Consider the following 12,537-nt stretch of genomic DNA (forward strand, 5'->3'; position numbering starts at 1 on the left):
TTTTTTTTTACTTCTAATCCTTTTTGAAGTTGGCATAGTTTTCGTTTATATTAGCAATTTAGAAATCCACTAAATGGCTAACATAGAAATAGGCCACTTACGTGACATCAGATTTTTTTTTATTTGTATTTTTTTATTTGTTATTTTTTTATTGTATTTTCCTTTGGTGTTTCAATGCTGAAAATTAGGTTCAGTACAGGATAAGGCCCCTAAGTTATATTGCGTACCCTCGAAGCCTTAATTAGACACTTTCACGAAAGCGACTCAATAATAAACATTTAAACATTTCACCCCAGTCTCCAAGGTGTGACTCGAAGATTAAGATCACGCAACATTCCACGTCAGCCTAAATCAACAAACATGTTCTGATTAGAAAACCAGCTGAACTCAGGAGATGGCTAACGGACACAAGAATTTAGGCAAAGATCCAACTTGACACCTCACATATTAGAAACCTGGTTCCATTCTAAATGGAACAAATCCGAAAAGCATTTCAAAACCAGAATGCCATGTTAGAAATAGATAAGAAAATTGTTTTCCTCTAAACCAATTTTGATTCTCGAAGATTCTGTTTACAGACTGGAAGATGAATCAAGTGTAAAATGAAAATTTAAGGACGGCTGAACAAGGATCCAGGGGCAGCAGCCCCCTTCCCCCACCAAGACACAAAATTCGTATGAAGAGCAAAACTCTAGCAATATCTGAAATAAATATGGCATCTTTTTTTCAATATCTAATTCTTTAGCTATAATAGAGGATCTTTAAAGATACAATCATTTAGGATTTTAGGTAATTTCGACTGCGGGTGATTTATTTTAGAATGGTCATGGAATCAAATATAAAATCGGCGAGTATGAACACCTGAACAAGGGTAAAAGGTAGCAATGTCCTCCTCCCGACAATACCCAAAATGCACACTAAATGCAAAACCCTTGAAATATCTGGAATATAGCATACTTTTCTTCTCTAAAAGACCTTTTTCTCCATAAAGGGCTGGGCACACGTAGTTGATTTCGGGAACTGATTTCCAAATCAGAGCCGATTTTAAAAGAAATCGGCGTCGATCTGAGCTTGAAAAATTTTCTAGTTTTCGGCACCGATTTACAAAATCAGCGCTGATTTTCATCATAATCATCACAAAAAATAGGGATACAAATAAATAGTCAGTCAGAGGTATCTGTGGTGAAAGGCCCCACTACTGAGCTGAGAACTAAAATGAGAACTAAGCTGAGATCAATCAAGCAACTATTAATAAACTCCAGTTGACAATTTGTGTCCGTGATTTTTGTTTTGAAAATCTCGCGCAATAAATTTTTCTTTCAAAAAATTTTTCTTACCGCTATCGTTTGTCCACTGATACTGAAATCGGTTCCCGAAATCAGCTACGTGTGCCTAGCCCTTAAGGTCTAAAATATAATGAAATTCACTGATGTTGCCCCTGAACCGGAAATGAAAAACCTTGGCCTCCCAATTGGTGACTCTCTTAAAGCAACTAGAAAGCTCCTCATCCGTCATTTCCAGTGCCTACGATATCATAGTATCTAATAAACATCCTTTTAATCGCCAGCTACTAGCTAAATTGTATAACTCATATGCGCTTCCCAATTTTTGTACCTTGCTCCTTATTGGCGTACCTTTTCGGCAATGGAACTAAAGCAACTCCGGCGAATTTATTACCGGTATACTAAATATATTCTCAGCCTCCCTCTAGGGGCAAGTCATTCTTGGGCCAATAGGAGATACGGTATTATAGACCCTAATGCAGCCATCGGCAAATGCAATCAAGCTTGCAATAACGGAATCAATGAACACCCATGGCGTTCCCTTTCAGACAGGGAAAAGTATAAAAACCACATTGTATTATTATTCACCCAAAAATTACCATAAATATGGTTTCTGATAACTAAGATGGATATACTACTACACTTACTTAAACTAAACCCATTGTATATTTTTGCCAATTACAGACCCCCTAACCTAAAAGATTCACAAAAAGCTGGAATGAATCCTACCACACTTGACAGTCTATTTTCTAATTTTTTTTTAATAAACCTCTTTACAGTAGACATAGAAAAAGTTATTCACCATGGAAATATTTAGGGCACACACCTAGTGAAAAAAAAACAGTATACAATTAGTTCAAAAGTGAAAAGATCTGAAAAAAACTTTCATCTTCAAGATATGAAAATACAAAAAACAAAATAGGTAACATTTTTTATCATTTCTTATTTCAAAGACAAGATTTAAACTTACATCAAATCCCAATCTAAATCCAAATCCCTAGCTTCGTTGACAAGATTCCTTAGCTTTTCTCGAAAGTACGGCTCAAACCGAACGTCGTCTTCCAATATTAATGTAAAAGCTAGCTTGCTTTCGACAATCTATAAGAACGAGAAAAGAGTAATTTACACAAAAACTGTTTTATTTGGTTGTGAACGTGACAGGGTTGTCACTTTTCACAGTCGTAGGTTGCTAGTACATTAGGACGTATTTATCACCCGGAAAACAGCAAGTGAAGCCATGAGTACAAAGACATTATTAAAATGAAAACACTGAAATACGGATAGAATTTTTAATAAGACCGTGAACTTTGCCATAACAAAAATTTGTTTGTACAAATAGTAATAAAAGCCCGAATATTTTGGCTTGACATACGAAAGACTTTATCAATGGGAAAAAAAGAAGGATAGAAAAAACAAAAACTAGCTTAAATAAATTAACAAGTACGTAAAAAGATGAGAAAAAATTCCACAAACTTCCGTTTCAGATGAATAATCAGTGTTCTGAGCATAGCTATATCAACTTTGAAGAGGGGACATGAGTTTCTATTGCAAGCTTAGGGACTCCAGGGCTGTATAGGGTCTCTTTTTTACCCACTTTTATAAAACCACTTCTTACGTGTTCCTTGAATGCAGAAGAATCGATGGCGAAGTCCAGAGACATTGCCACGATCAAGTTTTTGGGTTCAAATATACCCAAAGTCAAGATTATACGTATGTTTAGGGGTCCTAAACCAAGGGATACAAATCAAATGGGACCAACTATAGTGTGTTGATTGAATTAACTTGGTAGCTTCACAGCTTTAAATACTGACTGCCCAAAATCTACAGATTCAAAACATCGGCATCTCTTTCCATAAGTAAGACGGTCTCAATATCCCTCAAATGGCGTTTCTAGCATAGATGTGTAATTTTGAAGAAAGAAAATATGGTGCCCACTGCCAGGGTTGCCCACACTAAAGCGTCAATTGAGGTATCACTGAAGAAGACCTTGGTAGCCAAGCAAAGGGCGTTTTTCATTGCAAATTGCTAATATCCACATAATTATGAAAAGGTTCACATGAGGCAGACCGCGCCAAGTTCAACAGTTTTAATAATACAGGAAGAAGCCAAAAAAGGAAAGAACTGCTTTCTTTCTTGATACGATAACAAGCATGCAGTTGGAGGAGTGCGCATCCTTACATGGTTGATGAGTTTGCAAAATTATACAAATTGCAAACTAAGTTTACCCATTGGAAAACCCTTCAAAGAAAATTAAGGCTAGGATATCTAGAAGATTAGAAAGTTGACAATATTAAGATAAGACCAGAATAAGACAATGGGCAAATATTTTGGCTTTTAGAGAGTTGATTCGTCTCTACTAAGATTTAATAATAGAACATAAATACGATCAGTATTGTTCATTATTATTCAATGCAGTCCAAAATCCTTATTCATTACTATTAAAATGGTCAACAATGCCATAATTCAAACAAAGTAAAATACTGCACTTAAAACCCTTCAAATCAGCTATTTCCGAAAATAAGACGCACTTTTCAATCCTTCCCTCCACTGAAATATTCCCCTTTTTGCGTTTCTTTTTGGACTTGGTCCCTATTTGAAAATTTTCACAAATTATATTTATTTTAATATTTTTTTTTGTAATACTTACAAAAGGCGCTAGATATAGAAGTTTCCTTTCAAATGAGCCCTTCAACATCTCTCTATGATCTTTAAGTGGCCCAAGAACGGTGACTAAAGAAAAGGGAGATAAAAAAGGAGACACATGACTGCTTTCCATACTAAAAACTGATTTTCCTTGTTGGTCAAAACGGGAGGATTGTCTACTTCTCCTAATTGCTGTTTTTGGCTATGGTGATTCCAGTTGTACCGTTTTAATTTCGATCAGGTACCACTTTCTGGGGTTTCAGGCTATTATTACAAATTAATCTAAATTTGTTTCCGCAACGAACTTTTATCATCAAGATTAGTCGAAATAATAGTCACCATTCCTAAATCAGGTCCAAATGACAATTTTATTTTCTTGACATTTCTTTTCGAAATAAATTTTGAAATTTTTAATACGCCCCCCCCACAAAAAAATTCCTAAGAATATCCATGGAGGTTGTGATTGTCAACATTTCTACAAGGGACGTTTTGAACCAAATATTCGACCAAAACGGCTGAAGAGTAGAATAGACAAAAATTTCTAAATAATGTTAACAGACTTTTGGTGCAATAATAACAACTCATTCCGGAGAGCCTTCGGTTTAATTTCATTAGAAATTCTTGGCTACAATAAAAGCATTATGTCGTTAGATATAGAGGCCACAAAGACTCAATGAAACCCAATACCTACTCCATGCAAGAGAAAAGTGTAAATACAAAAATGAGTTAATATAAGTTTTTACGGAATTACGGCTACTTCAAATTAGCTAGATTTGACAAAAATATAGCAGTGTAACTCCAGATCTAAGATCCGCTCAGAAAATCCTACACGAGAAACCGAGCAATGTACGCCTGAAATACAGTTCCGAAATTTTTGAAACTGAAACATCCACAAATATATTTTTAGCTAATCGATTTAAAAGCAATCATTACTAAAACAAAGGTCTCGACAAAACAAGTAAAAAAAAACATTATTAAAAATACTGCAACACCATTAAAAATGAAAATAAAAAATTAAAATATAGTAAATCTAGTAAAAGAGTAAAATATATGGAGACGACATTCCTAAAATCTAGGTTTATAATCTAAGAAGAGCAATATAAAATCTAGAAAAATATCTACTAAGAAAAAAAATTGTACAGCATATGTGGACGTAGTAGTAGTATAGTAAGCATTATAGTAGTTCGAATATTTTTTCTAAACATCTGAGACCAAAAAGAAGGCTGAAAACCTACCTGTTCCCAGAGATTGTAATGACTCAAGAAGCAGCCGATTTCACCCATCGTCATCGGCCTTTTATGATAAGGGTCAGCAAAATGGGGTAAAACTTTAATGCCTTTTTCTTGGACAATCGAGTCGTTTAACAACCTAAAAATTGTCCCTTTTTTCAATGCAAAGTTTTAATCAGGATTAGTCCAGCATTTAACTTAAGACTCCCCTCTCTCTCTCTCTCTCTCTCTCTCTCTCTCTCTCTCTCTCTCTCTCTCTCTCTCTCTCTCTCTCTCTCTCTCTTTCTCTCTATATCTCTCTATATCTGCTAAAATCTAATCTAAAATTTAAAGAGCAACAAATTTTAAGAGATGATCTCCAGACTAAATTTGAAAAAGTATTCGTAAGCCCCTTTTTGCACAGGTAAGAAAAGTTCTAGTACTGGGATTCAATTGAATGGCCCCTGTACCAACAGAAATGAATTTAACGCCTAAATAATTTAAGCAATGATAATCAGCACTTGCTTAATTCAAACAATCATTTTGTATATATATATATATATATATATATATATATATATATATATATATATATATATATATATATATATATATAAAATATATATATATATATATATATATATATATATATATATATATATATATATATATATATATATATATATATATATATATATATATATATATATGTGTATGTGTATGTATATATATAGGCGGTGTAAATATTTCATTGTACTCTGAGATTAATAAAAACTGCCAAAAGCATTGCATTAAATCCAGTAGCTTATATTAACTTTCCACATTAATCAAAACATTAAACCCCCTTAGATCTTGAACAGAAACAACAGAGAAGAAAACTACTAAACACACAACAAGTATCTCTTTACATATACACAACATGGAAAAAGTTATCAGTTTGGTAGTAGGCTACTATATTTACAGTCATACACGTACAAGGGAGTAGAGTAGAGATACCCGCCAAGATTGCAACAAAAGAATCATGCTAAAAAAAAAAGTAGCCTGAGGTCTAAGAGTGTACTTTTCATGTCTCCCCTTCCGTCTCTCCAAGGAATATCATCTGGTACACAACTGAAGCTATGATCTGTATACACAAATGTTCACAAATATGCACAAGAGTTTTTACGAATAATGTCATTTATCTGTTGTCTACGATGGCCTGGTTTCCACTAAAGAATTCATGTTGCGTCTCAAAATTATGATTTTATTGCATCATACATCACCTGGACAACTGCGACTAATTTTTATATAATTGATTAATTTTTACAATGTTTTAAGGTATAGTTGTTTAATTTTTTGGATTATTTAATATATTTTTTCACTTCGACATTTCAATCATCCTAGTCTTTCAGTTTTATATCTCGCTTTAGCTTTTTTATGGTTGTAAATAGATTACGCTAAGGGTATCAAGATTTTATAATCCAATAATTAGTCTGCAAATGATTAAGCCCCAGACTTGCTATGTATACACTAGAATTATTTGTATTTGTTTTAGCTGGCAATTTCAGTCTTATTCTTATCAGGTTGTAAAGTGAGTAAAGATAACAAAAACGAAAGTAGAAATCAACTTTAAAAATATTATATAATTTTGAATAATGGAATATGTTAAGATAGTTCCAGCACACCGTATTGCAATGATATTTTTCCTGTATAGCCTACGCCATTCATCTCTGTTAAAGAATTAAATAAAAAAAACAATTTTTTTTAACTGAAAGTAAGGAGCGACATTAAAACTTAAAACGAACAGAAATTATTCCGTATATGAAAGGGACTGTCCCCTCCTCAACACCTCGCTCTTTACGCTAAAGTTTTCTATTGTTTAAAAAAAGTAGAGTTGTGAGAAAGTCAAACTTTAGCGTAAAGAGCGAGGCGTTGAGGAGGGGACAGTCTCTTTCATATACGGAATAATTTCTGTTCGTTTTAAGTTTTAATGTCGCTCCTTACTTTCAGTTAAAAAAACTTGTTTTTTTTATTTAATTTTTGAACGTTTTTGAATAAATGCAGATTTTAATCTTGATTCACATTACATGAATAATTAAAGCAAAAATTTTATATTAATTTACTTTAATTTGGTTAATTAGCTTTCTCGAAACTTTTTCAATTACATTTACGAACGTTTTTATTAGTAAGAAATATACGTAAATTACGAATTAACTTACGTAACGAACTTCTATATTAATATATTTTTAATACATATATTAGTGGGTTTGCTACCAAGTTAATACCTCGCTCTTTACGCTAAAGTTCGAATTTTGTTCCAATTCTTTAAAAATGACCGCTTAATCACAAAAGCCGTTAATTAGAATAAATAGCTCTTATGAAAGTACTAAAAAATCTCTGGCTTAAAGAGTGAGGTATTTACTAGGGGTGAACCCAATCATATATGTAATATTTTCTGTTCGTTTAAAGTTTTGATGTTGCTGCTGTTGCAGTTGAATAACTTGTTTTTTTTTATTTGATTTCTGATCTTTTTTTTAAATAATACTGGAAAGTCCGGCGTCCCCCTTCATAGCAATGTCCCGTCCCCCATGAAAACTTACTTCATGGTCAGATCCTCCCCCCAACCCCCCGCCCCACTCCCCCCCCCACTACCAGGAAAAATCTCCCCTGAAAACGTCTGTACTGTATACTTCCCAATAACCAATACTATATGTTAACATTGGGTAAAGTTCATAACTTTCAGCCCTCCTCCCGGGAACTTCGGGGGATTAAGTCATTCTCAAAGACATACTTATAATATTTTCGAACATGCTGAACAAAATGGCTATCTCAAAATTTTGATCAGATGACTTTGGGAAAAAAATAAGCGTGGGAGGGGGCCTAGTTGCTCTCCATTTTTTGTCACTTAAAAAGGGCACTAGAACTTTTAATTTTCGTTTCAATGATCCCTCCCACGATGTTCTAGGACCAATGCGTCGATACGAACACCCCTGTAAAAAAAAATAAACGCGCGCCCGTGATGTTTCTTCTGGCAAAAAATCCAAAATTCCACATTTTTGTAGATAGGAGCTTGAAACCTCTACAGGAGGGTTCTCTGATACGAGGAATATGATGGTGTGATTTTCATTAAGGTTCTATAACTTTTAGGGGGTCTTTCCCCCTTTTTTTGAAAATCAGCCAAATTTTCTCAGGCGCACAACTTTTGATGGGTAGGATTAACCTTGATGAAACTTATAGATTTGAAATCAGCATTAAAATCCAATTCTTTTGATGTATCTATTTGTATCAACATACCGTTTTCTAGAGTTTCGGTTACCATTGAGCCGGGTCCCAATAATCAATACTATATGTTAACATTGGGTAAAGTTCAAAACTTTCAGCCCTCCTTCTGGGGGCTTCAAGGGATTAAGTCATCCTAAAAGACATAGTTATAATATTTTCGACCATGCTAAACAAAATGGCGATATAAAAATTTTGATCGGGTTACCTTAGGAAAAAAATGAGCGTGGGAGGGGGCCTAGTTGCCCTCCATTTTTTTGGTCACTTAAAAACGGCGCTAGAACATTTAATTTCCGCTCCAATGAGTCCTCTCGCTATGTTCTAGGGCCGCTGTGTCGATACGGTCACCCTTGGGAAAAACAAACGAAAAAAAAACAAACAAACAAATATAAACGCGCATCCGTGATCTTTCTTCTGGCAAAAAATGGAAAATTCCACATTTTTGTAGATAGGAGCTTGAAACCTCTACGGTAGAGTTATCGGATACGCTGAATATGATGGTGTGATTTTCATTAAGGTTCTATAACTTTTAGGGGGTCTTTCCCCCTTTTTTCAAAAATCAGCCAAATTTTCGCAGGCGCGTAACTTTTGATAGGTAAGATTAAACTTGATGGAAACTTATATTTTTGAAATCAGAATTAATATCTGATTCTTTTGATCTATCTATTGGTATCAAAATTCCGTTTTTTAGAGTTTCGGTTACCATTGAGCCGGGTCGCTCCTTACTTACAAGTTCGTTACCACGAACTGTTTGATGGAATAAAAAAAAATTCAACTGAAAGTAAGGAGCAACATTTAAAACTTAAAACGAACAGAAATTATTACGTACATGATGGGGTTCGCCCTCTCGTCAATACCTCGCCCTTTACGCTAAAGTTCAAATTTTGTTCCAATTCTTTAAGAATGACCCCTGAATCACAAAGGTCATTTAATTAGAACAGATAGCTCTGTTGAAAGTACTAAAAAAAACTTTAGCGTAAAGAGCGGGGTATTGACTAGGGGGCGAACCTCCTCATATACGTAATAATTTATGTTCGTTTTAAGTTCTAATGTTGCTCCTTACTTTCAGGTGAAAAAACTCGATTTTTTTATTTAATTCCTGATCGTTTTTTAAATAATGCTGGGAAATTCAGTGCCCCCTTCATAGAAATGTCCCTTCCCCCATGAAAGCATCCTCAATGGAAAGATCCTTTCCACGTAACTCCCTCCTCCGACCTCCCCCACCAGAAAAATCCCTCCTGAAAACGTCTGTGTACTTCCCAGTAATCAATACTATATGTAAACAATGGGCAAAGTTCATAACTTGCAGACCTTCCCCCGGGGACTGTGCGGGATTAAGTTATCCTCAAAGACATAGTTATTAGATTTTCGACTATGCTGAACAAAATGGCAATCTCATTTTGATCTGGTGACTTTGGGAAAAAAAATTAACGTGGGATGGGGTCTAGCTTCCCTCCAATTTTTTGGCTACTTAAAAAGGGCACTAGAACTTTTAATTTTCGTTCGAATGAGCCCTTTCGCGATATTCTATCACCACTAGATCGATACGATCAACTTTGGGAAAAAAAACAACAAATAAACACACATCTGTGATCCTTCTTCTGGCAAAAAATACAAATTCCACATTTTTGCAGATAGGAGCCTGAAACCTCTACAGTAGGGTTTTCTGATACGCTGAACATGATGGTTTAATTTTCTATCCCTTGATTAAGATTAAGAATGGTTTGGTTTGATTAAGATTCTATCCCTTTTAGGGGACGTTTCCCCCTTTTTTTGAAAATAAGGCAATTTTTCAGGCTCGTAACTTTTGATGGGTAAGACTAAACTTGATGAAACTTATTTGTTTCAAATTGGCATAATACTGCAATACTTTTGATGTATCTACTGGTATCAAAATTCCGTTTTTTAGAGTTTTGGTTACTATTGTAAAGATTGTTGCTAGGCTTACGCAAGTTAGATATAAGTGTATTTCTTGTATTTAGTGTTTTATTACGTTAAGGGTATATTTCGGTATTTACTGCATGTTCCAATTCAAGGGTATAGTTGGGTATGTGTTGTTTTATGTACTTGTTTCTGCTTTCTTTTCTATTCAAGGTAGTGGATCGCATGACCAAAAAGCTGCCAGCCAATGAGAGGCTACTTTGGGGGTCATGGAACCAGAATTGTATGCTTGAGCCTTGGAAGATAAGAAGGGGGAAAAGACAACTTGTGGACAGTTCAGCTTTGAGAACCAACAGTGACAAGTGGTTAGAGGAACACCGCTGGGAGAGTTCGAGCAACCTCCATCTTTCTATAATATACGGTGCGCTGGGAGAGTTTAACAATAACCTCCACATCAACTGCCGTCGGAGAGTTCCAGTAACCTCCACTAGCCAACTATAGACGGCGAGCTTGGAAAGTGTAGCAGCCACTTCCAAATCAACGGTGCCAGCCGGTGCTAGTTGACTATAGCTCGGATTCTCTACGGCTTCAAGAGGACTGTTCACAAGTGTACTTCAGTATTGTATTTTGTTTATTTGTTTATTAAAGTAGTTTTAGCAACCTCTTCATTAGATACGAATCCTGTTTACCATGCTACCGAAGGTTTTGTCCTCTTGGAGATTTGATCACCCCCCACTGGGGACCAATAAGACGGTATTTCTTTAGAAAAATATGCCATACTTCACATTGGTGGCAGCTGCTCACGGTGTTGTTGACTACTTTTTAGAAACTGTTTTCTAATAATTCATTAAGCTGTCTCTATTTCCTAGCCTTAATTTTAAAACCATTCCGGCCGACTTAGAGGCCCATGTTAAAGACATCGAAGCTAGGCTAGCAGATGCAGAGGCTCGTCTGTCATCTCAGAGAGTTAGTTCTGATATTTACCAACCAACTCATCCTATGCCTGTTAATTTTTATATGGAACAATGTCCACCAATTTCTAAACTTTCGCATCCAGCCGATATTCATTCCTGGATTTTAACTCTAAAACAAATACAAAAGAGTCAGTCCAAGGGGGACGCCTCTATGGTGTCTCAGGCTATCTGTTACACCAGGGGGGAGATTCAGAGATTTCTGTATAATGTTGAGCCGGACCGTATCAAAAATCTTTCAGACCTCGAAAGAACCCTTAAAATAGCCTTTTGCCCAGAAAAAAGTGTAGGACAAAAACTACAAGAATTAGTTAGAGAAAAACAGAAAGAGAACGAATTAGTCTCTAAATTTTATTGTAGAATAGTTGGTAAGGCAAAGGATTATTGCAAGCCAGCCAACCAAAACGACGCCAGTAGTCGCATATCAAACATTTTTAAAGTGGCTTAAAAACTAATATCGCGCGCCGAGTAATGGAACAAGCATCACCAGATTGCGATAATGATGAACTACTAGAACTAGCTAGGGAATTTGAAACAATAGATTTAAAATTTTGTAGTCCTAATGAAGTTTTAACTGCAGCAGTCAGCAGTCAAAACATTAACCATGATATGTCACAAAGCCGAACTCCCTCTATGTCAAGATCAACTAGAGGTAATTATTTCAGGAATGATTTTAGTGGTAGAAATAATGCTCGCATAAAATGTTGGAATTGTAGGGGTCCACATAGACAATCTGAATGTAAGGAACCTATGACGTGTATCCGCTGTGGTGAAATAGGGCACAAGTCAAAATTTTGCTTAGCGCCAGCGCCTATAAATCTACCACAAGCAAACAAAAAAAACTAAATAATTCGACTTTACCGGAGGCCGAGTCGAACCTTATGCAAAGTCCTCTAATAAATAATATTTCTTCTGTGAACCATTCTGATTCACAAATTTGTTATTTGAGTACCAGAATCAACCAACTGTGTCTCATTTCCATGTATGTATGATGTAATATTGTGCGAATCTATTAAAATTTTAGTATTTATTGACACCGGTTGTCAAAGGTCACTATTATCGGAAAATTTATCCTACAGCCTTGCTGAGCAAATACGAAAGAAAATTAAAACGTCATTTTCAGCTGTAAAATCCTTGAGTGGAAATATTTTTCATGTTTTGGGGAAAATCAAAATTCTTGTTGCTATATCTGACGCAGTGAAACAAAGAAAAATTCATTGGGAATTTCTCGTTATTAGTGAACTTAAGTTTCCTCTAATAGTAAGCTATGATTTCTTAAATTGCTTGGAAATT

General features: G+C 35.1%; 1 protein-coding gene across 1 annotated transcript in view; it reads right to left on the minus strand.

Moving 5' to 3' along the window:
* The window catches only part of LOC148949033 (glycosyltransferase 25 family member), a 58,975-nt gene that overhangs the window by 9,705 nt on the left and 36,733 nt on the right, over positions 1–12,537 (minus strand). The window contains 2 exon segments of the mRNA XM_089094871.1: positions 2,254–2,381; positions 5,162–5,294. Coding sequence (XP_088950997.1) covers positions 2,254–2,381; positions 5,162–5,294 — 261 coding nt within the window.

Source organism: Artemia sp. Qi Xiang Cuo, chromosome 9, assembly GCF_049724085.1.
Source record: "Artemia sp. Qi Xiang Cuo chromosome 9, ASM4972408v1, whole genome shotgun sequence".
In the NCBI taxonomy this organism is placed as follows: domain Eukaryota; kingdom Metazoa; phylum Arthropoda; class Branchiopoda; order Anostraca; family Artemiidae; genus Artemia; species Artemia sp. Qi Xiang Cuo.